The sequence below is a fragment of the Harpia harpyja genome, chromosome 3 (assembly GCF_026419915.1).
Source record: "Harpia harpyja isolate bHarHar1 chromosome 3, bHarHar1 primary haplotype, whole genome shotgun sequence".
Taxonomy (NCBI): domain Eukaryota; kingdom Metazoa; phylum Chordata; class Aves; order Accipitriformes; family Accipitridae; genus Harpia; species Harpia harpyja.
Genome location: NC_068942.1, coordinates 1,228,488 through 1,252,879, shown reverse-complemented (window position 1 = coordinate 1,252,879; position 24,392 = coordinate 1,228,488). Strand labels below are relative to the sequence as shown.

General features: G+C 43.1%; 1 protein-coding gene across 1 annotated transcript in view; it reads left to right on the top strand.

Moving 5' to 3' along the window:
• RSPO3 (R-spondin 3) overlaps positions 1-21,399 on the top strand; it is a 62,923-nt gene extending 41,524 nt beyond the window's left edge. Inside the window, exon 5 of the mRNA XM_052781145.1 lies at positions 20,351-21,399. Within this exon, the coding sequence (XP_052637105.1) occupies positions 20,351-20,544 (194 nt within the window). The 3' untranslated portion in view covers positions 20,545-21,399. The remainder of the gene's footprint in view (positions 1-20,350) is intronic.
• Positions 21,400-24,392: the final 2,993 nt, after the last annotated feature.

Sequence of the window (24,392 nt, the reverse complement as noted above, 5' to 3'; positions counted from 1 at the left end):
TGTGTTTGCTTATGGCAATTTGGCAATCTCTTCAGATTGGACAAGACATTTCTCTTTGAGAAATGCCTGCCATTCCTGTGTAGTAAGTACTTTAGAAGAAACTACTCACGTATTTTACTGTCAATTCTTATTTTATGGGATCTGAGCCAAACCATACTTGAAAAATACTGCACACCACAAGAATTCGTTCACAATCATGAATCTTTTTCTTCTTTTTTTTTTTTTCTGCAATGTGCATAAAGGTGTTTTTTTTCTTCCTTTTGAGCCAGTCACAGATTATATTCTAGCCTGTTTTACACTCGGTAGACAATTCCTTCGAAACCAATGCAGGCAGATGGAACCTGTGTTCAAACTCTACCTGTGCCCTTGGGATTTGTATGTCTATGTCTGTGAGCCATTTTTTTTTAGTGTTCTGAAATCTGCCACTATATACTCCTCAGTATCCCCAAAAGTCTGTCCCATTCACTTTCATACACCTTCCCAGGGAAACAGATTTAAAATTTTTTTAAAAAGATAATTCTTAATAAAACTGAGGAAATTCACACATAAAACATTAGGTTAAAATAGCTTTAAGGGATGGATTATGGTGACAAGCCAGGAAACTGGGAAATAAGCTAAAAGTTTTCCTTCTGTTCCTACTGGAATGGGGAGATGAAGCTTTCCCACTTAATCTCCAGGCAACTTACCTTTCCTGCTGCCACTGTCCCTTATTAAACAGAGAGAAACTTCTGTTCCCGTTTGAACAGAATAATTGCATGAGAATCTAAGCCAGGCTCTGTTCTTATGGCTAGCTACATCCAGTCAGTGAGTGCAGAAGGAGGTAACAACAAAAAACACTTTGGGAAAGGGAAGGGAAAGTAAATAAGTTTGTATTTACTGTTAAGAAATATTGAAAACGCTCTTCTGTATTGTATGACTCCCCACTGCCTCTCAGGCATTGCCTTGGAGTTTAGCTTTCATGGCACTGGCATTTGAAGTCTAGCAGCAGACCCAGCAGTTACCAACAGTGCTGCTAATCTTTTCTCCATGGCCATGGAGAGAGAGTTAGCTTGGTCAGCCTCTGCTGATTCCATGTTGAATAGATGTCTGTGGCCGAGGGAGTTAGGGCAAAGACCACATGATGACGGGGTATGCTCGTCACAGATGCCTCAACGACTTTGCTCAAGAAGTTGAGGTCAGAGACAGGATGTTAGTCAGTTAAGTCGCTGCTATCGCACAGAAGCAAGGACATGTTTCTGGAACGGCTACACAAAACAAGATAAAATGGATGAAAAGGGCTGGGGTTTTTTTTTGTTTCTATCTGCTGGTGTGTCATTAGAGCTGGTGAGATCTATTACAACTTTTTTTTCCCTCACTGGCTATAAAATGAAGGTTTACTGAGAGAAGGTGCTACTATTTTCAGGATGAATGCAAACAAATGGGAATAATGAGGATACAAGTAGCCCGACTAATCTAAAATGTTCTTTTTACTCATTTTAGCACTAAATTAGTTGATCCCAGTGTGTTCTGAGGTGGTAATTTCCATGTGTTTTACATACAGGCTCCTCTTATAGGTTCAGTCCCATCCAAACCTCACTGTAATTTATGTCATAATTCTCCTCTTTTAGTCCCATGATGGTGAATTCTTTTTAGTATGCATGGCTATATGATTTTAAGTTCCAGTTTCTTCTTCTTCCTTTCCTTCCCTCACACTTTTTGTCTTGCTCCCCCAGTGCAGTGCACTGTTATTTTTATCTTCCCACACTTAACATCTTGTTGGCTCCTACCTTTCACTGACAGACATATGTTGAGAGTCACTTGTTTCCTGTAGCCATGTCCATTAATGGCAAATGGCAAATAGATGTACTGGAAAAGCATAACTTGCAGAGCTCTTCAAACACTGCACATTATCCATCAATATTATTTCTCTGCCTTAATAAATGTGCTCTGGCTAAACACAAGTCGCTTTGGACTGCTATCTGCAAATCTGTGAGATGATTGACTTTTACTGGCCAAAAGACAAATATCAGAATTGCATACAAAAGCATTTGTGGGGAAGGAATTGCATGTTTTCATGCATGAGTAATTCTGCCAAGAAGAGAACATTCACCATATGACTTTCTGTTGAGACCCAGCTAAACCCCCAGAGAGCAGACAGTTTTAAGTGCTTTCAGAGAACATGTTCTGATCAGTTTGAAGAGACTAAAAAAGCTCACCAAAAGACGAAGTGCGTAGTTATGAACAAGGAAGACACCTTAGAAAGCTGGGTATTATGCATGCCAATAGATTGGCTACATTGGTTACACAGCTGTATTGTTGTAAACAAATAAATAATACATTTCAGTTGTTGCTTGTTCATATATTGATTCATTTGCATGCTGGTGGCATTTAGATGTTCAAAGGAGAGAACTAATGTTAACTGCATCCAGTTCCATGCAAACACAGACCAAAGAAAGTTCCTGTTCCTGACAGGCAAAAATTCAAGCATTAGACATGAAAACACGGTGGGATGAATGTAGAACGGCATATTTCTTTTTCACTGTGGAGTGTAGGAATTGTCACCTTGTAGAGTCTGAAAGCAGGATACCGTCATGAAAGGAAGAGGGGCAATTGTAGTCAAAATTCACAAGACTGCAAGCCCCTGGAGGCAAGGTAGCTTGTCAGTTAATGGGTTGTGCTGTAAGGAGAATTCAGACATTATGCTGTGATTTGTTTTTAGTGTACAAGAATAAGAGAGAAAGCAGTGTCTTTTTGATGAGGAGCTGAATTCCAGATGCAGACTGGTGAACAGAAAGGAACCAAGGGAACGGGATTTGTTGTTGAGCAGTTTTAATGAGGAAGTGTATATATTTTGGAGAAATAAAGTAAAAGAAATGTTTCTATCTTGCACTGCGTACATGTGAATATAAAAAACCAGGTTTGATTTGAATAGCTGAGAGAACTGAGACTCAGGTCATCTCTGCTGTTTCTTTGAACTAGTTCCTCCCCCCTTTATTGCTATATGTCTGCATAATGCTTCAAACATATTAATTAGATCATGGTTGAAAATGTCTTCAGTTGGCTATGGTGTGAGGAAGGAATCCTATCAGGTATCCATCAGATTTCCAAAACCACCACTCAGCTAAAAATCCCAAGCCATTAATCAAGAATTTACTTTAGCTGAACACAATGTAACTTAATACTAACAAACTTAAAATATTAGGCAATAAACTAATTTCACTCATTTAACTTAATCTCATTGAGTTACCCACTCTAATGCACGTGCTCTCATGCCATATGGATCCATGTAACAACGGAGCACAGAGGGCTCTGGAGTCTGAACTAAGCTGTCTCTTTAGTCTTTCTCACAAAGAAAAGTTTCTGCAATTGATCTCCAGTTGAGGTGCACTAATTTCATTAACAGTCAGCTAAGCTGTCCCAGGCAAAACGGAGAAAGAAAAAGAAGAGAGCCCCTACTAAATTAAAAGACGTGTAAGTTGCATTACATTTTAAAAGATACGTGGGAGTACAGTAGCGAAGGAAGCCATTTGACATCAGTAGGAGTTTCAACACTTCTTTGTATAGGTTTTGAATCATGGCACAGAAAATCAGGGTTTCATGATCTTCACAACCCACAGAAACTCCTATGTAGCCACTTAAGACTTGCATAGGTATGTGCCACATCAATGTGTTTATTCATGTGGTAATACCTATTTTTCCCCCAAAACTCTGGACTGCCAGGCCTCTGGAACAGTTCCTTGTGCATTTTGTTGAGCTCTGTTGTCACACTGGACAATCTGAATTTGACGTGGATGCGATTTTCACGGAGAGGGGTCTGCTATCTGAGAATTCAGACAAGGAGTGACAAACTGGGACTCCACTGAGCCTCCATAGGCTTGGCAAGAGCATGACAAGATTCACTGCACATAAGCTGGACAGCTAAAAATTAGTTGTTTTTGTCAAAGCAAGGTCATGTTAATGGAGGGGTTAAAACTGCACCTGGGGAGGGGGATGCATGACACTGTAAGATGGATTCTAAGAAGGGCAAAATAATTTGCCTCCTGAAAGTGCCTGTTTCTTTCCAATGACTGTTAAGGACAGCCTAGTATGAGTGATCTGGACTTTTACCCACTAACTTTTAAATTAAAGGGCGCATTTTCTCCATCTGCACAGTAATGACTTTGCAACACTGCAAAATCTAAACCAAGGTTCACCCAGGCCGACTCTGTAAGCAAGATAGCGTGTTTCAGGGGATCCACGAGTCAGTAAAACAAAAAGTAGAGTTGAAAAATACTCATTCCCAATACTAATTTCATTTAGTGTTGGCAAAATCAAGGTTAGAGCAGTGTTTTATTGTGTTTGTTGGTAAGCATCTAGTAAAGGCTATACACCTGCTTACTCAAAGGTGAATTACCCTTTACAGAACAAGCTATGAATAGTCTGTCCCTGCACACTCCACACACCAAAGATAAAAGTCTCTTCCTAGGGCAATGGAGGCCCACACCAGTCCGATAATTCCTGAGTGTATTATTTTTAAACAAATTGTTCTGATTTAAAAAAAAAAAAAAAAAAAAGGAATTGGGGGAAAATCTGGGTATTTTTGGTACTGAGTATTTTTACTTAATCACATTTAAGTCCTAAGCATTGCTACGTGGGAAAGTAAGATATTCCGATCACAGTTCATCCCAAAAGTCACATCCTCTCCCGCACGTATAGCTCAGTGGCATTTAAAACAAGAGGGCTAGGGCATGTGAGCCAGGGAGACATCACAGTGCACAGTTTGCTCGTATAACTGTGAGGGACGGGGTGTCCTGTGTGAAGGTCACTAGTGTGGTTATGGTTAATGACCTTACTCCGTGGCAGGTCACAGGACTTCTGAAGCCTCAAAATGAACACAAAGCTAATTACTGCATCCCCGTGTTTACATACTGCATACGCCAATGGGTCATAACTCTGGCCTTTGTGAGCCCGAGTTACTATAATTGAGGAATCTGTCTTGTGAAGAGTTTGGTTGTTTATTTTCTGTTTGTTGCTGCCAAGAGGACCTCTCATTTCCTTTCCTTGCAGGGGTTTTGACTCTTTAACTTTAACACATTTCCAGCCCCCAAGAGTAAGGCTGTTGAGACTGGGAATCCACTAGTTGGAACATGAATTGAAATGGCGTCCCAGGAATACCTTGAACGAGGCAGGGCACGGAGAGCACAGGGACAGGGGCACGATCTAGAAAAGAGATCTGGGTGAGAAGCGTTAAGAGGGGAAAAATAGGACTGATATGAGTTGGAGCGATTTGTGAATCCAAAATAGCTAATAGTAGAGGATGTACTGGCTGTACAATTCAAGGGCTGAAAAGGTTGGAAAAAGCCATTTTTAAACTTTAATCATAGCATTTTCAAAATTTAATCACAGGCAGTTTTGAGAGTCTTATTAGGTTGCTACCTGCAAACTGAGATCTTAAAATCTGAACTAATTAATAGTAACATTGCGTTTTGCTACAAGTACATTTGTTTGTGTTAGTGTGAACATTGAATTCTCATCATACCTCCCAGGTCTGACAGACACGTATCAACCATGCAGGCAGGTAATAAATACATGTTGTGTGTCTCTGCACATGTGGTACTATACACGTATGCACACACTGTGTGCATGTGTACCATGCCAAGGTTGTATTGTCTGAATAATATGCATCTCAATGAACAGCCAGGCTGAACATGGCTGTGGCTATACACCAACCTGTCAGACCCTCAGGTATCAAAATTTGGTTTTAGCCCTGCAGGGTGCTGGGGTGACGCTGTCTCTGTGCTCTTTAGATGTTCTCCTCTCCTGCTGCCAGCTCCTCTCTTGCCGCTTTCCATCTCCTCCCTGTCCTGGGGGGCCTGGAAGCAGAGGGGAGGTTGCTCAGCTGCCCTGAGGTCCTCTGGAGCACGCTATAAAAAATGTGCTGGACACGCTGCTGGTAAACAGCATCAACCTCGTATTAACAGGAATGGTGTCAAAGCTGAGAAAGAAGCATGTGGTCAATTGCTCTCATAAGGGAAGTGAATCAGAAAAAAAATGATTGCATTCTTCTATTAAAATGTGAAGGCTGTGAGAGCTGTTCTCCTCAGATCACTAAACCAAATAAGGGATAGAAATCAGCTCTTTTTCTCATTCTGATCTTCCCTTCTGATGTCTCCTTGTGCTCCAGAATTGGCTGGCTGACTATCTTTTAGATACCCGAGCTCTGTAGGAAAAACAGGAGGGAATACAAACGTCTCACAAACCCCTCTTCCTTCCCCTTCCAAAGTGCCTATCAGGTATTCATCCAGCACCGAATTCCCAGCACCTGCCTAAAATCTTCCCTCTTGAATAAACGTGTTTGGGATTGAGAGGAGCAGCTCCAGCTTTAGAAGGCAAGATCCGCAGCTATGTCTATGCTGCTGAAGAAAAGCAGGCAAAGCTCCGCTCCTTGGCCAAGGCCAAGGGCCACCTTCTGGCTTGCATCCGAATTAGCCGGGGCTATCCCCTCCGTCACGGATTTGACTGGGGAAGAGAGACAGCTCTTGCAGGGTCAGAGTCCTACAACAAACTACCAGTTATGCTCTGCAGTCAAGCAGGAGTCTGCCTGGTCTCTGGCCTTCTTCCCTGGTACAGCTGTACTTGACTTAACCATGGCACCTTCACCTTCAGCGACTTCGCGTTGTCGAGTTTCAAGGAGAGGCAAATAGGAAGCCGTGGCTACTCTCCCCTCTCGGCGCAGGGCAGGGACCACGTGCGAAAGAGCAGAGTATCGTTCTCTCTTACCCCACATCACTTCCTTGCTCTGCCTGCACATCCTCACGTACCTGTCTTTCTCTCCACACCGGTCTTTCTATCACTTCTCGCAGTTGATGCTTCCGAAGTCCTTCCCCTAACTTCTAGTGCTTGAAGGACCTCTTTCTGAGGGAGGGACACCTTTATCACAGCTGGAAAAGGAAATGAGCCTCTTCCAGGCTGTGTGCCACAGTAAGGTATCCTGACAACTTCTTTCTCTTGACTCTCCAGACCACGGCAAGCTGTTTTCTCACCTTTGGGCAATATTGCCACAAAGTAAAGGTGAAGGGAAGCGGCTGCTGACAGCAGGGCTCACCCGGCCCTTGCCACCTGGAGATCTAAACCCCTCAATATTTTGGCCCATGTGTCCTGGAAAGAAGAACAAATGCAAGAGAGAAGTTTGCTGGCACATCTATCAAATTTAGTCCAAGAATGCAAAATATTTGGGGTATGTGAGCTACAGAGTAAATCAGGCAGTGGATGTTTCAAGTCTAATGGTGACACATGCAGCACTGTTTAATCAGCTAAATCCTGGGCTGTGGAACACTTCCATGTATAGCAATGCTGTTATAACACTGCCAGCCGTGGACAGCAATGGCACTCAGTCATTATTGTGTTACAGCTGCCCTTCTTTTAAAGGGCCTGATCCAAGACCCACTGAAATCCCACTGACTTCAGAGTACTTTGGACCTAGTCGTAACGAAGGGATTTTTCAGCATTCCTTTGTAACAAAGCGAAAACAAAGGAGTGCTTTTGGGCTGCTGTTTCTCCTCATCTTTCTGGATATTTGCCTGTTCTTCCCCACCCAGGCAGCTATGTTTGCTTTTCCCCACCCAGGTCTCTGCATCTCCAGCCTTGTCATCTCTTCTCAGCTCACTCTCCCTGCCAGCTCTGACACCTGATGTAGCCTTTGGTCTGCTTAGGCTGCCACCTCCCAGCTCTCTTCCAACCTCCTAACTTTGAAAAAGAAAACACTCGCTGCCATAACTTTCCTTTGTAAAGGTCCAAAGGAGCTTCAGAACATTCCCAATGAGATGATAACATCCACTGTTATTATCAGGGATTGTAAAGATCAGGAGAGAGGTTGTGGGAATCTCTGTCATGGAAGATTTTTAAGGAGGTTAGACAAACATCCATCAGAGACAGTCTAAGTATAGTAGTGCGACTTCATAGCCTAGTAAGGGACGATATAACGCTTTGATAAGCTTTTCTAAAATCGCTACAAAATTTCCACAAAATTTTTTCTTGCCTATTGCCTTCTGTAAGACTTCCACAGAGAGAGCAAGCGTGCTGCACATTTACAGAGCACAAATCCAAGTATCTCTGTCCATTGACATCAGTATAAGGCCTCCTGCTGTCTCTACCAAGCTCAGACTTTTATTTGGGCCTGAGTCAAAGAACTGAAACCAACTTTCATTTTGTCCAGTTAAGTCATTTGCATTGCTGAGATATCTGTTCATGTTCCTCTTTGCATTCAGCAGCTTGGAATCATTGTTATAGGAAGAGTATAGGGCTGGATTTTCTTACAGAAAATTTCAGTGAACTTGTTACACTAATTCACCAGGGATGTAAGCTAGCACCTCTCTGCCAATGAAGCTATGAATATTTTAAGAGCAGATGAAGATGTGGCCCATGAGGAGTATATTGCTATATGCTTAGGCCTGAAAAAAAATGAGCTAATTTTAAGGACTGATGCAAACAAATATTATTTTTCAGTAATATTAGTTGAAGCAATTTTGCAGTAGCAAGAAATTAAAGGGGAGAAACCCCCCCACAACATTTATCATTTAAAGATGCAGTGGCCACACAGAATTCAGGAAAAGCATTTCCTAAATTTTCTTTTTTTAGTTCCTTGAAATCCAAAATAGTAGCAAAAGAATTAACCAGCGGTCCATGAGTGAAGCATATACAGGTGATAGTAAGCTAGAATTTAACGATTAACTGCAGGGATTTTTCTATTGTTTTTTTGGTTTACAAGCAAAATGACCCAGTAATGAAATTTCTCAAATCTAATCTAATCCTCCCCAATATCTATGGCAAACAGTAGCCCCAGTATAAAGATTTACAGCTACAGTTATGTCTCTGCTTTGTTCCTAAGCATGTATTTACTTCTGCCCATTTGCTTTCTGAAATTCTCTCTCTCATTTGTCATCTGAAGAACTCCATTTAAAAGGAAAACAGGCTTCGGACATGAAACACAGCTACATTCCTGAAACATGAGATGAACAACCTTTAATTCATGCAACCTTTCATTTACAGTAATGTTTAATGGATGGGCCAGTTTCATTATGGACAATGCCTCTCCCTGTCATTAGTCTGCAGAAAGGTCTAAAACTCTTAAGCATTTAAAGGAACGCTGTTTCAGGCTCTGTATTCCCTCCTTCCCTCCCTCCCCTGCTCCCCATCACCCCTTCTGACGGCCCTTGTTCTAAGTGCATAATCTAAACGCTGTACTCTGCAAATTGCACTTCTTGTCGGCTTCGAGCTTCGAAGGACCCTTCTGAACACTTTTTATACAAACCCTAACAAGGTCAAAGTTGGAAAAATCTCAGCTGGTGGACTTGGATCCCATGAGTGACCATTTATAATTAATATTAATGAATGGCAGACGACAGATGTTTATTGCTTAAGTAGAAATGTGCATTGCTAAACCAGAAGGATTTAGTTTAAATCCAGAAGAAGTGACTTTATTTCTTGTACGGATGTGGGTGGTGGGAGGGAACGCCAGTGGGTGATCCAGCCCCTGCTACGTTTAAGCATGAGCAAGGAAACGATACTCTGTAAAGAAGGATCCTGAGCTCTGTATTTGATTGAAGCATGATGTTTGGTCCTTCAAAACATTAACTGAAGTAAGGAGGACTCTCTGTCCACTTCAGTGGCTCTGATTTGCAGGAGTAGTGGGTTTTATCCACAGATCCCAAAGCACTTACCAAAATTAAGGAACTCCTATCTCCATTTTGCAGTTGCAGAACCTAAGGAAGTCATATGAAGACTGTGTTATAAAGAAAAAAAGGTTCGTCACTGTGACAAAGGATCACATTCCCAGCCACAGCATATTTTATGTTGCTGGATTTTTTTCCCCAGTAGTCTTAAATTAAACTAAAGCTATGATGGATAAATCTCTTAAGTTTAAATGTGACACAGTGGAAGATGCAATATGGAGATGGAAGAGTCTCTGTGAATCCCTCTGAATACTACAGGCTTAAGGTTGATGGAATCTCTGTTTTCTAACTGAAAGCAACTCACTCTTTCAGAGCACATAAATTAACTTCCCTGACATAGAGACATCTTGAGTAACACTTTCAAAATACACGAACAATTTTAAGTAACTTCCTAGAGTTTCTGGCTGAGGTTGGAGTCAGAGTCTATTTGGTCTGGATTCTTTGGACAAAGCATCCTGCTCCTTTTAGTATCTTACTACAGTATGTGTGCACCAACTGTTTGTTGTTTTCTCACCCCTGAGATTTCTACACTTCTGTATGACAGTCTATAAAGTGTTTCTGAGCATGCCATTCCAGATGCTTGCAAAATATTATTGGTTTTAGTGGCTACAAGGTTGGTCTCAGATGTTCTGAAAGAGTGCCTAAGGAGTTGCTAGCAAAAGCAGGTGGCTCTCAGATCTGTAGAAATAGTGAGTAGTTTCTCCTTTTGACTAAGGTAAAAGTTCTTGGAGTGGGCAGGAAAGTGATTAGTTACTCAGTTTTAAAGAGAAGCACGAACCTATTAGTTGACTAGTGTACAGTGGGCTGCTTCATCTGGAGGTAGGAGGCAGCTGGAAAGAGACACTGCTGGTCCCCACAGTCCCAGTTTTCAGAGGCTAGAGAAGGTCCTGACTTCTTGCAATACATCGTAGCACAGAAAATATCACTCGCTGAACTTTTGCTTCAGGTTCCCTAGAACCTTTTTGCAGCCCTAGAATTCGGCTCCTGTAACCAGCCCTGCCATATGGGCTGTGCACACCCCACAGGCACACCTGAAAGTGTAAAGCCTAGGATCATCACCAATTTACCAGCACTGCTGTAGCACTCTCACGACACCAGCCAAGCACCAAGCAGAAAAATAAAACATGCCTACAGCAAGTTCTGCTGAACTGCCATTGTATACTGCTGGTGGGAAGCATGCTAGGCAGGATGCAGGGCAGATCTCCCAGTGGGGTGGCTAAGGGGTTACAGACTTTCCTTAGCACTTGATGGCTCTCTGTCATGAGAGGCTGCATCTCCTCTAACCTTTGGGCCATGTGACCTCTTCATATCCGATCTGAATGGCGTGGTGGTCAGTTTATAAAGTATACTAATTGAAGTAAGCTGCAGTGATGCACTGTCACATGGCATACTCATTTTTCACATTCCAATTCAAGCTACTCATAAAGCCGGGTGCTTTGCACACTTCAGTATGCAAAGCCTGCGTTACTACAAACAGCTCTAAATGCACAGTTCGTTCCCAGAGGGATTTAAAAAGAATAAACTTATCACATTCTTGGGAAAAAAAAAAAAAAAGAAGACGACAAGACAGACTGGATAAAATTTACATGGACAATTTCTATCTGTGATTCATTTTAAATTGAAAACTTACGGGCAGTGTTAAAACATTTGCATTCAAGTTCTTTTCATGCATGTCCTTCATGACCCCTACTTAGAAATCTTTTTTTAATATTTTATAGGGCTGAATTTTCCAAAGGAATGGAAAATACCAGATTACCAAAGAAGTCATCACATTTCCCAGAAACTCGCTGATTTCAATGAAGCCCCAGTGGAGAGTAGGCAGGTTTTGAAACAACTTTGCCTTTGTGTTACACTTCTGTCTAGTATCCTGCCAGCTTGTCCATTGGGTTGGCCTTTGGCAACCCACCTGGCAGGCTGACAAGGACTCGAAAGCCTGAAAACCTGACATCCCTTTGACAGCATCCCAGTCACCTGAGTTCCCCGAGCTTCCTAGGGCTAAGCTCTGAATCACTTTGGCATAAAAATTTCCCAAGCCTTTTTCAAAGGCAGCCCAAGGGTCTTGGTGATCCCAATTCCCTTCTCTACAAGTTGCTCTCTGCCTGGTGAACTGCCAGGTATCCTCTCAGTAGGTGAGAAAAACTCTTCAGAAACATACAGAGGTGGCCAAAGTGAAATGTCATGTCACCCTTTTTGAAAGGGGACCTTTGGAGTCCCTGATCTGTATGAAATTTAGAAACCTGACCTGTCATTTTAATCAGCATGAAAATGTATTTGGAAATATTGGCACTACCTAGAGAGGGGAGGATCAATGCTTTGGCCAGCTGAAATAGTACACACACACTGGAGACACAGAACAGAAAGAAACAGTCATTTTTCAACACCTTGTTTTGAAAAGTATCCTTGAAAGCAAGTTCTCCCTTCATTTACACCAGAGATCAACCTTGGTGACCTCTGAGTGTTTAAGCAAGTACAACAGAGGGCAGAATCGGGCTTCTGGCGAATTTAAGTAATAGCACCCTGGCTCTGGGCTGATGGTTTTGCTGAGTGGATCCATCAGGGGCTGCCGTCCCCCTGCTACAGCCGACTGGCTGATCCATCCATCAGGCTGGCCTGGGTTACCTGTGGGATGCGCAGGGGCTCCCGTCTACCTGTCAGCACAGGTGTCACCCCAGGCGGGAATGCAAACAAACCATGCTTAGGGCGGAGGGGACAAGTGAACCGTGCAGAGCAGGGCCAGAGGTGCATCCTGTTGACTCCTCATCTTCCTTTACCTTCCTGGCACATCAGGAAGCTTAAGGAGATGTAAGGAGGGGGCTCCAGAGGGAGCATATAGCTGCACCGACCCCAGCAAATGAAACGGTGGAAGACACCCGGGTTCTCTGGCCCTGGGGTCTAGTACTGGGGCAGGAACTGCTGGCCTGGCCCAGGTGTTAGAGTCGGCACTCACAAATCCCCTCCAGGATCGGTACTCAGTCATCGGTATAGCCCAGATCCAAGCCATGGTCACTTAGGGAAAAAGGCATTCTTACGGATGCATCCAAACATTGGGGTCGTATCAGCATCTTCTGAACTGGCAGGTTACATTAATGCGATAGGTTTAAGTAAAGCCAAAGAAAACGTCTTTTCTTGTTTATCCCTCCCTTCAGAGCACTCCGAGTATGAATTTGAGTACTAAAGAAACAAGTTTCTTTGGGTGTTTTCTCCTTTTTACTATTGTACTAGAAAGAGTTCAAATGTCTGCTGAGGCACTAGCATCTGTCTCTTATCATGTATAACTTTTCTTGATTATTTCTAGAGAGGCAGACTAAACATGCGGGTCTGACATAATGCAGCATCACATTTTTATTTCTGGTTTGCTCAAAAGCCTGCACCAGCTGAACTAAGTCTCTAAAAAGGACTATATTTATGACCTCAATCCGGGCTAACGGGAGGGCTTGGATTATTGATGCCTAAAAGGAAAACAAGCTATTATAGATTTCTGCCAATATCCTGATGCTCCAACAACAGGGTAAGGGTTTTTGGTGTACCAGTTGCTACTGTCACCAATCTTTGTATTGGTATCTGATTCCATTAGTCTTAAAAGAGGCTTATAAGGTGGATTTAGACACTCATCTACCTTTTTGCCACTTTTAAGAGAGCTGTCAAAATCAAATCCCATTCAGAAGCCACCATTAAAAATCTCAAAGCGAGCTCGGCAAGAAAATGTCACTTTCCTAAATACCAGCGTGGTGTATATCACTTCCCATCCTAAGCAATGTGGAGTGGTTTTCTGCTCTGCTAAATAGCCATTACTTTCCTGTCTTTGGAAGCTGTGTTCAGGGTTTATAAGCTGTGGGTTCTTATAAGATGAAAACTGTTATGTAATTATAAAATTGCTGTTGTTAGCACAACATTAGTCCTGATTAAAACAAGGCTGCTAACAAATTCCCTTAGTCCCAACAGACAAGTGCAAAGAAAATAAATCCCCACAGGCTCTGGTTTGAAGAGACAGCAGTAAATGTCTCCGCAAACAGCAAACAGAACTCATTATAGAAATCCTCCTCCTCTGGCTGCTTCTTTGACCGGAGGATATTCTTGTATTTTCAGGAACTGGCAATGTCTTTTCTATGGCACAGGAAAGGCAGATCCAACCCATTTCTATTGCAAAGAGGTCATCACAAGACAGTTAAGCCAGGGTCTTTCCATAAGCCTTGCTTATGAGCTCAGGATCGTAGCAGTGTCATTTCCCAAGCAGCCCAAAGCAGGAATGATCCCTTCCTACCTCCCATACACCTAACGGGATACTACTTGCTCTTTATCTGCTACAGCAGCAAAGCCTGACATCTCCTGTCTCGACATAGCTGATCTGCTCAGCCTCCTCTCTTTCCTCACTGCCTGCTTTATACAAATGGCTGTTGCACAGGCCTGATCTCTTCTTGTATTTAGACACAACTTTCTCGTTCCCCCTAACGTGCCTGCCTCAGCCTTGTCCTCTTCTTGCAAGGACAGGCTAGCACACACAACATACATAAGAACATTTTTCAAGTGAATGCAATCTAGTAGTCCAGATCCTATTTTCAGAGGCAAATGAAGCTCAAGGATCCTAAATCTCATAGCAAGCTCTGTAGGTTTCAGGCTCCTAGAGTCTACATCTAGAGAAGTATTTCCATTTTCAATAGGAGATAGGGCACATAAGTACGAGTTAGTCACTCAGTCCCCTAATGCAGTTGCTCAACCGTAAGTGTTGGTATCATTTGAGGTATCTTGGGTTATCTAAGATCACTATATAGGACTGTGGATATGACACATGCCTTAAGACCTGTATCCATCTGGACTGGTATGTGGCAGCCAGGTAGGCTGTCCTCAGGCATCTCAACAGCAGGAGAACCTAGGTTTGGCCAAATTAATTGCTCCTTGAATGCCTTTGGACTTTAGGGCCTTTAAAATTTTTACCTATATTCACTTCAGCAGTTGGTGCATCTTCAAGAGTGAGTAAGGCCAGGAAATGCACTGAGCTGTGTAGCACCTAGGTAATTCCGAAGTTGTTGACCCTCGCCACTCTGGTCACCTGAAAATCTAGTGATTATAAAATAGGGCCACTCTAACTAGGAAAACAATGATTGCTGATAAGAAAGTTATGCTGTTTAAACTTCAGAAGACATACCAGATGAATCAGCCACTAATGGCTTGTGAATGAAAGGAGAATGTCCTTTGCATCACTGGGCAGTTGGGGGTTTGGAGGATTGTTATCTTGGCAAGCAGTGTGAGTACATGCTACAGCCCGTGTTCCAGAAAAAAAATGTGTCATTCTTCTGGAAAATGAGAGTGATCTACTTGTTTGCATAATATAACACGACTGTATTGTAGATGGTGCTGTAGTAAGTGGGTTTAGAGCCTGGGGCACGCTCCTCTTACTGGTCTCTTCGCTCAGTACTTGTCATGCTGCTGTTGTCCAGGTCGCATCATGAGCAAAGGGTGACAGACTGAGTAGAAAAAGTCTCTGAGAAGGGTGTAGATAGGTGGGAAGGAGGGCAACACAGAGTGGTGGCACTTAGCCCCCAAGTTTTGTCCCTGTACCTCATGGGTTTCGGAGGTATTGGGGCACTAGTACCGGAGCACCAGTGCTGACAGTGCTCCAGGAGCTAGGAAAGCACTGAGAGGTCAGCCGAGGCTGTGAGGGGTGTCAAAGAACACTGTGGCACGTTACAGCTGTGGCTTGTGGTCTTTTATTATAGCTCTTCAGCTTACTACAGTGTAGTGGGGAGGATTTTGTGGTCCGTGGTGACATGCACAGTAGAAGCGCCAGGACCCTCCCAGATAGGGGCCAATTACGTCGGTGGCTGCAAACCCACCAGGCGCTGTTCAGTGACTCCTCTTGCCCCTTCTGCTCTCCCAGGGTAAATTTCTCTGTGGGAGTGATCTCTCCAAAAGAAATACGATCATCCCAAATGCTTGACACCAGATTCTCATCCCTCTGGGGTTTTCCATGAGACCTACCCTGTGACAGCTCCCCCACCAAAGTGAAGCAGTTTGCAGAGTCAGGTTTTATGCCTTCCTACAGTGGTTTGGGGTTTCAGTGCCCACAGAAGGGACAAGTGAACAAATACGCTGCTCTGAGTTCCCTGTAGTAATTACAGCTGCATATAATAGGGTGGGACTAAGTGACAATGCCTAAAGTAGATGAAATCTGGAACCTGCAGTAGTTAATCCATGTCAGCTGTGATTTTTTCAGTAAGTAACTCTCTCTCACATGGTACCCTTAAGTACCAAGTTCTCCCAAGTCGCCACCAACCCTTCCTGCCTTTACTCCATAAAATACAGCTACAGGTCTAGTGGAAACACCACATCTGATGCGATAATGCAAAGATTTCTCTGAAATACTCTGGCTTGCATACTTAAAGATGCATTCATACACGGATTGCATAAATACTGACGCAGGGATTTCTTCGACCAGGGGCTATAAATTAGATTACCAAGAACTCAGCACGTTTAAGCTGATTTGACATGTAATTATACTGTTCTCCGAATTAATTTCACGTCTGCATTTAATTTGAACTACTGCACTTCTCAAAATTATAGCATGTCTGTAGACTTTCTTCAATATACAAAGTCGCTATTATTAGAAGTAGTGAAGTATCCCTTATCCACAAGAAAATTCACTGGACAGTGCCTACAGACTAATTCTTCCAGAACAGTTGGCTGTACAGTTTCGGTTCTGGAATAGAAGCTATTTTAATGCCAAATAATTACTTCACAGAACTATTAGAATCTCATGAATCCACATCTTCATGAGCAAAACATTCTCTTGGAAAATGTTTGACTATCTCCTATTTAAAAAGACTTACCGTCTGTTTTCTTTTTTTTTTTTTTTAATTTTGAAAGGTTTTATTGAATCCGTTAAGAGGACATAAACGTTAGTAGCGTTAGTCACCACTGTAAGAGAATTCTATAACCCATCAGGAAACGACAATATTCCCACGTCGTGGCACAACACACTGCCTTTTTTTATACCCTCTTCCTGGCATACAAAAAAAAAGTTTATCGCGTACGCGATATAAAGCCCAGAGAGAAGACACAACAGCAGACGAAGCGCGGAGGACAGGAATTGGACAGGAAACGCTCCTTGCTAACTCCTGAAAAAACAGCTCCAGCCCAAAGAGGAGGAAACCTCCACGCATGCGGAGCCGTTTGCTTCCCCCCCAGGCTCGCAGGAGCCGGCCCCCGAGGGCAGAGGGGCCGCCGGCCTCACCCCCCCCCCCCCAAAAAACCCCCCTCCGCCCGCCGGGCTCCCCCCGCCGGCTCCCGCGCACGCCCGCGCCTGCCGCGGCACTGCGGCGCCCCCTAGCGGGCGGCCCCGGCCCCGGCGCTCGCTTCCCGGGGCGGGGCTGGGGGGGGGAGACCGGCGTGTGAATGCGGTACAGCCACGTGAAAAAAACCACCGAGAGAGAGAGATGCATGAAAAGTTACATGTTCAAACGCAGAAGGATTTTCTAACAACAGCATTCTTCACAAGGGAAATGGAAATTTCAGGAGAACGTTTTCTCCTAAGTTACATCGTCGCGTCATTTACTTCTTTGGTGAGCTTCAGTCTGAATGCTGTCCTTGCCTCTTCTTCTTCTTCAAATGCAAAGTAGTTCAGAGGTGAAGTTGTAAACGTAATGGCCCATGTCATTTTTGCACTTTGCAGTTCACAGATAGCCAAATGCCCAAATTTGCAATGAATTTCCACAACTTCTGGTGTCCAGCTCAATGTGCTGTTATGAAGTGGGCTTCAGCAAGTAGTAAGAAGAAGAAAAAATATTCAGGAACAAAACTCTGGGAAGAAGAATGCAGGGATATGAACAGGGGGAGAGATGCATGTAAGAATTTGGCTCCAGCTACCCCCAGATGCTAGCAGATAATTGCTGGTAGAATCTTCCCTTGGGCCTAAACTGAACCAAGGACTGACTGGAAGTAGCATTATATTGTCATATAAAAAACACCACCAAAATAGTGGTGAAAGGAGCTCAGCAACCAGCCTGGACAAAGATGACCCTTCTATGCTGTATGGCATTACCAGAACAGCACAAGTCTAGCGGGCAGTTCCTTTCACAAATGGCAACAGCATGCAGATGATGGCATTAAACCGTGTATAAAATTGCACAGAAGACTCCAAACTAGTTATCCTCAGAGTAAAAGAGAATTAGGATGGAGTTTTAAGTTCTTTCCAGAGATCAGTTTTGCTTGTCCCTTATAATGACACCAGTCTGATTAAAACAGAAACAGCAAAGCCATGCCTAGATAAGTCTCTAGCTAGACAGAGATAGTGTATTCTTAGTATCTTCGCAGACATACATATAAATGCATACATCTTGATCCATGACTGGAAGGGAAACCATTAAATGTCATTCCAACTTACTTAAAGAATTGTGGCTAGAAAGTCACAGCTGAAGGATTTTGGCTAATCATCAAGTGAACAATGTCAAACACTGAATGTCTGGACAGTTTCCATTCAAATAACATTTCATCTTGGGCCAACTGTATTTACAAACCACGGGAACGAAATTCCATACTGTTGTTTATCCATTAGTACAGAGACAGCATGGCAGTGGGGTAAGATGCAGGCTCGCTTCTGCATGGAGCTCTCCCAGTTCTCCCAGTGGTGGTAGCTCTTGCTGAGCCTCTCAAGCCCATGCTGCAGGTCTCCTCTGGGCATCTTAGATGGTATTGCCAAATTCCGAGAGAGATTCTGCAGGTATGTGGGCATATATTGGGGTAGTCTCTGACTGGTTACCTAAAATTTGAGGTGCCGTTTTACATTTAAAGCTTTACTGTATGTTTCAGAAACAACAGATGAGAAAGGCAGATGTTTGCCCCTACTTGACTTAACACTTGTATCTAAAACTTCCCTTGCTCTGTGATCTCAGAGTGTGATGGTAAGGAATGGAGAAGCTGTAAAATAAGCCCATAGAGCTACACAACAAGAAGAGGATACAGCATATCCTTACATTTTAGTCTTACTCCTTGCTTTCTGCCTTCTCTTCACCTCCTCTGAATCTCTCTTCCTTTATCTGACCTACTCCTCCTTGGATGGTCATCAGTTCTCAGAACAAAGCCGCTGCCCCTGCACCTGCTCCCCCACTGTGACCTACTCCCACAGAGCCCATCGAGGCACCAAAAACTCCCAGCTCTGGTTTTGAGTCTGGAATGGACACAATTCATTGCATTCAGCACCCTCAACAGCAAGAGCTATTGCCAGGTTTGTGTAACTCCCCCAACATTAGTGTAGGAAAGCCTGGATTATCTCTGTTGCTATTTAAAAGCAAGAAGTATTTTTGCTGTAACAAAGAGGGATAGATTATTTTTGTTAGTATCATTACCAGGATAGCATAAAACAGAGTTTGGGCAGATGCTTTTCAATACTTGTCCAGAAATTTTTCCACATAAGGAGGCATACAGGTCAGTATGACATTTTATGATGAAAATCTCAAGTGAGGTTGCTTTTGAAGTCTTCACTGGGATTCATCTAACCACAGGTGAATTTCAGCTGCATAGCTCAGTAGATGAACCAGTTCCACAGAGAACAAATCTAATCTGTTTTAGGCTTGTGCGTACATACAAGTTTATCGCAATGTCATACCTGCGTTGGTTTGTAAAGCAAATAGAAGGAATAGAACCATAGAACCACAGAATGGTTTGGGTTGGAAGGGACCTTTGAAGATCATCCAGTTCCAACCGCCCTGCCATGGGCAGGGACACCTTCCACTAGACCAGGTTGCTCAAAGCCCCATCCAACCTGGCCTTGAACACTGCCAGGGATGGGGCAGCCACAACCTCTCTGGGTGACCTGTTCCAGTGTCAAACCACACTCAGCGTAAAGAATTTCTTCCTTATGTCCAAGAATAAATGCACTATCTGATATCATCTCCACAGCCAATACACAAAGTTTTAATGTTCCTAAGGGGACAGGAAGCTTTATTGGAGAGGTCTATAGCAGTAACAAAATCCTCAACATTTTACCTTTCTAAGTATTTAAAGCAATAAAGTACTTCAATACCTAATTTTGTAATGATGGTCTAAAGCTTGACTTGAGCCTTGGAACACCACTTTTTATTCTGAAGAGGGTCACATACCTGTGCTGGAGCTGAGACTTTGTCATGGGATTCATGTTGCAATACCAAGAGTCTCCTGAGATGTGGCTGTGGTGGGGGTTAAGGGAGGGGAGAGGGATTTTTAAAAGATGTAGATGCTGAGCGTTGGCAATGAAGGGGAGTAACATGATGGCTAATCTCCTCTCACCATATGTTCTGGGTCCCAGCCCAATTTAGACCAGTCAATAGTTAATGCTACCTGGCTTCAGTCATAGATGTCCCCCAACCAATTGTGTTTTGGTGGAGCACATGGAGCCGTCCCCCTGTCTGTGGGAGACAGGCTATGAGTGTGTGAGATATTTGTACCAGCTGTAAAGCACCGGAACTCCCCAGGGAGTTCTTGGCTCTTTGCTCAGAGTCAGACTGCTAGTCCAGTGGCCAAATTTAGTAGTTTGATGAAGAGTTGGACATTTGTAAACACTAGTACTAGTGTCCAGCTTCTAATGGGAAGTGCTAATCCAGGGCCGGTTTTACAGGCTATGGCAAAGCGAGGGAGTCAGAAATTGCAATAGGCTGAGCAAATCTTCTAATGTGCCATCATTTTTATTGCAGGGAAAAAAAATAGGGAGGAGAAAAGAAAAAAATCCAACAAAGACGAAAGCAAGGAGACAAGACAGGAAAGCAAAGGGCGAGCAGCCCGAAGACAAAACCGAGAACAGAGGGAAAACAGCAACAAAACACAGCTGAAGAAAAGAAAAGCCCCAAATAAAGAACAGAACCTGGCACCCGTCGACACTGCACATTAACAGCCCTCCATGATTGTTTAAGTCTTATGATGCTGCTATCTCTACCAGATCGCCCTGACAGGTGCTCCAACCGTTCAGGCCGCAAATGGACAATGCTACCAGTTATTATTAAACTTTAAACAACATTCCAAATACTTCCTATATTCTCCAAGCAACCATAGTTTATTAAAGAGATTGACATGAGCCAAGAAAAAAAAAAAATCTAAAAATGGGATACTTTAAAACTGTTATATTATATGCTTCCATGCATCTGTAAAAGGCAATTAAGAAATTTTGTATATATTAATAATAGGGTATAAAATATAGCAATATAATAATGAATGACATTCAGATGAACAATGTTCTTTTTCTTTGTAAAATATTTTTCAAGCTATTGTTTAAGTATGAGGCAAGAGATATGTCTAAATCAAAGAGGCAAATCGTATCCCTTCATATATTGTACATAAATTTTAAGAGGAGGAAAACATTTCTGAAGAGCCAGTAGGAACCCAAGGTTTTATAACCTTTGGTGGACCAGGACAGGATTGCCCTGTGGTTCCCTGGTCCACGCTCCAGACGCAGGTGAGAAACACCAGGGGAAAGCCAGCAGGGCTTCACAACCTGAGGGAAAAGAAGCAAAAGCATCTGCAGCTTTGAAGACAGAATCCCTGAGGCAGAAGGCGACAGAGCTGAGCTTGAATAGCACTCTTACCTGTGGGACAACATGATGTTTTCTGGTCTAAACAGTGGTACCGTGTGTGCTGTTTTATGCTTTTTATACCTATGTGTAACTTAAATCTACATTTCAAATCTTCTGGTGAATGACAAATCGTATTTGTAGGAGACAATGTTGAGTTAATAAAACCCAGAAAAATAGATCATGTAAGCATGTGTTTTTCACAGTGATGCTGTCGCCTTTTCTACTGGGGGCGGGAATCATTTCATAGCTTCACAGACAGAAGAGGACACAACTTACACCCACAAGGTGCATCTAGTGGAAGAGTATCCACAGCAATAAATCTACTGAAGGACAGAAATTACAAACTTCTGTCCAATTTTACTTAAATTCTTGTTCTAGTTCTTCTCTCTGACACAGCAGAGGTGGAAATCTCCACTGCTCAGAGGACAAACCAAACCCGTTGGCACCATTCTGACTATATTAGTGGCTAGAGTGACCCACAAGTCAGGCTATGCTATACACTGACTCGTTGCTCAGAAATGGATTTACCCTTTACAGAAATACATTGAGGAACCAACACGCTTCACAGCATATGTTTTATTGCCGTGCTTTCCTCAAGGGCAGTTGGCCTAGGGATAACAGCCTGCCCAGTGTGGTGCGTGGACTAGAAAACATGGCAGGCCAGCATTCCCAGCCAGTTCCCGTCCCTATTCTCTATTTCTGTTTTTCAAAGTGAGTTTGACCTTAAAAAAGGCTCTGCACAACACTGAAGCCTGTCTGTCAGGCTGAGGAAGCCTGAGTGACAGGCTTCAGTGACTTTTGCAGGAATATCCTAATCATCCAGACAGCGATGCAGGATAGTTTCCTACATTTTGCTTTGTAAGAGCTTTATCTCTTAATGATACTTGTATAGATACAGTAGTCTAATAACATGGGTGTTTAAGGCTCCCACAGCTTGCCTCCAACTTTCAGGAGAATTAGTCAAAACTTTCTGTAACCAGTCGCTGACTATAGACATATACTATATTTTTGCTGGTGAGAAGAGCTAAACGCTAAGGGCTAAATTTTACAGAGATGAGCATCATACGCATGTATGTCTGAATGGGTGAGAGAGAAAAGCAGGGTGTACTGAATGCCTGCAAGAGACACCTAACAGAGGGAAACTGGAGTGGGGGTGGCTATCTGTGGGGTCCCAGCTCCATCACATAACTTGCGTACACCCTCCTCCAGAGTGAGCTGGTCTCAGTCTCCCATCACCGATCCTGGCAGCAGCAGTCATCTTCCTCCACCGACAGCTTCCCACCTTCTTGGCAGCAGTGACTGAGGAGAAGCTGGTCTCAGAGAAGTGGAGGGTGCAGGACCTGTGCTCAGCACTGAGGCTCTGGGTGATGCTGAAGGGAGGCACAGAGAGGAAGGGAGAAATCCTGGGGCTGCCAGACTCAGAGGTAGGCACCAAAAGATGAGGTGCAAGCAGCAGTTCTGGGCTGAGAGGGGTTGGCATCACAACAGAAAGCAGCACTCGCTGCTTCAAACCCTCTCTTGCAGCTGCAGTCACCCATCTGTCTGGGGTGCTGGTGGGCAGACAGGGATGTTCAGCTGCTCAGGAAGGATCTACTGCTCAATTTATTTCCTCCAGGTACAGGCTGTTGGCCAGATGAAGTATCTCTAGTTGGATTCAGCAAACTAGACCACCAGCTGGACCACATGGATAACTGAACCCAGGAAAGCTTTGTCCACAACTCTTAAAACTAACCAGTAGGATTGAGTCTTTTCTCTGTCTTAATTAAGTATAGTAGTTAAATGGCAAGGGGGGGGTGTCAGATGGAAGGCAGCTCTTCATAAAAGCACAAGCAAAAACCATAAAAATGAACAAGAGTGTTCAGAGGGGAATTAAAAAGAGGACAAAGCAAAACAAGGAGCTAAACCCAGAATGTCCCTGATCTCATATTCTCTACTACAACACTTGGAGGAGTCAAAGGAATGCCATTTATCTGGCAAAGATAGACAGAAGACTGGAAAAGCAGTATCAAGTAGTTCAAGAGCTACAGATTGAAGGAAAAAAAAGAGGGTGAAAGGAAAAGAGAATTTAGGATACAAATGTGAGCTTTGTTATACACTGCCACATAAACCTTTATTACAAACTCCAGCATGCCCCTCCCTGCTTACGCAAGTGGCAGTGACAAGAGAGACGGTTTGTCTTACCAAGAGCAGGATTTGGAATACTATCACCTTTCAGCAAGGGATAAAAATGTAAAAGGAATTTGGCTCGTGGCAGTAATAATTCATAGCAATAGTACCTGACAAACCATGATACAACTTTTCCTGGAAATGTTCAAGGAAGATGCTGTCATATTGTTCCCTCCCACACAGGATAATGTTTGATAATATTTCCTGTAGCCATGGTGAAGCACTAAAAAGGACATCCAGCTCATCTGGGCAACTAAAAGTTGCTCCAATCCTGGCACTGAATGTAGACTACCCTGATGGTAGGTGAACTACTCCATTAGAACTCCCAAGAAACTGAAGAAGAATATGGACCTTTGTAGGTCAAATATATATTGCAGTGACACTTCTCGCCCATCCAGCAATAAATATGTAAAATTGGGAGTCAATGATCTTACGTGCTGAGTAAGACCTAATGGGGACTCTTATGACCTTACTGGAGAGGTTCTGATTAAGTACTGCAAGTAGGTGTGACTAAATTTGTGTGAAAATTCTTTCCTGACAATTACTTCCCCGTTACAAAATACCTCAAAACCTTAAGAATCAATTTTAAGTAATTTCCAGAGGAGGATTATGAACAGAGCAGGGTTATGAACAACGTTTCTGAAAATGGGAGCTAAATTGAATGGGTGTTAATTGTCAGCCAAATTCATAGTGTGTTAATTATTAAAGAACAGTTCTGGAATAAAATACTAAATATCAGTTATGGTCAGTAGATATACAAAAATGAGGCGCTATTTCTGACAGTTAAGGTGCTCAGATAATTATAATCAATAACAAAGAGGTAGAAAAATGCAAGAAAGCAACTGTTACGACCCAGCTTCAGATCTGTCTGACCAAGCTGTAGCTTGTTCTCTCACCTGGCTCCATGTTAGTGAAGACCTGAATAAAGGAATCCAGTGTTAAGGTATCATAAACAGTTTAAGCTCTGAACTGCTGAACCCTGCATTGAAATTGTCCCAGCAGC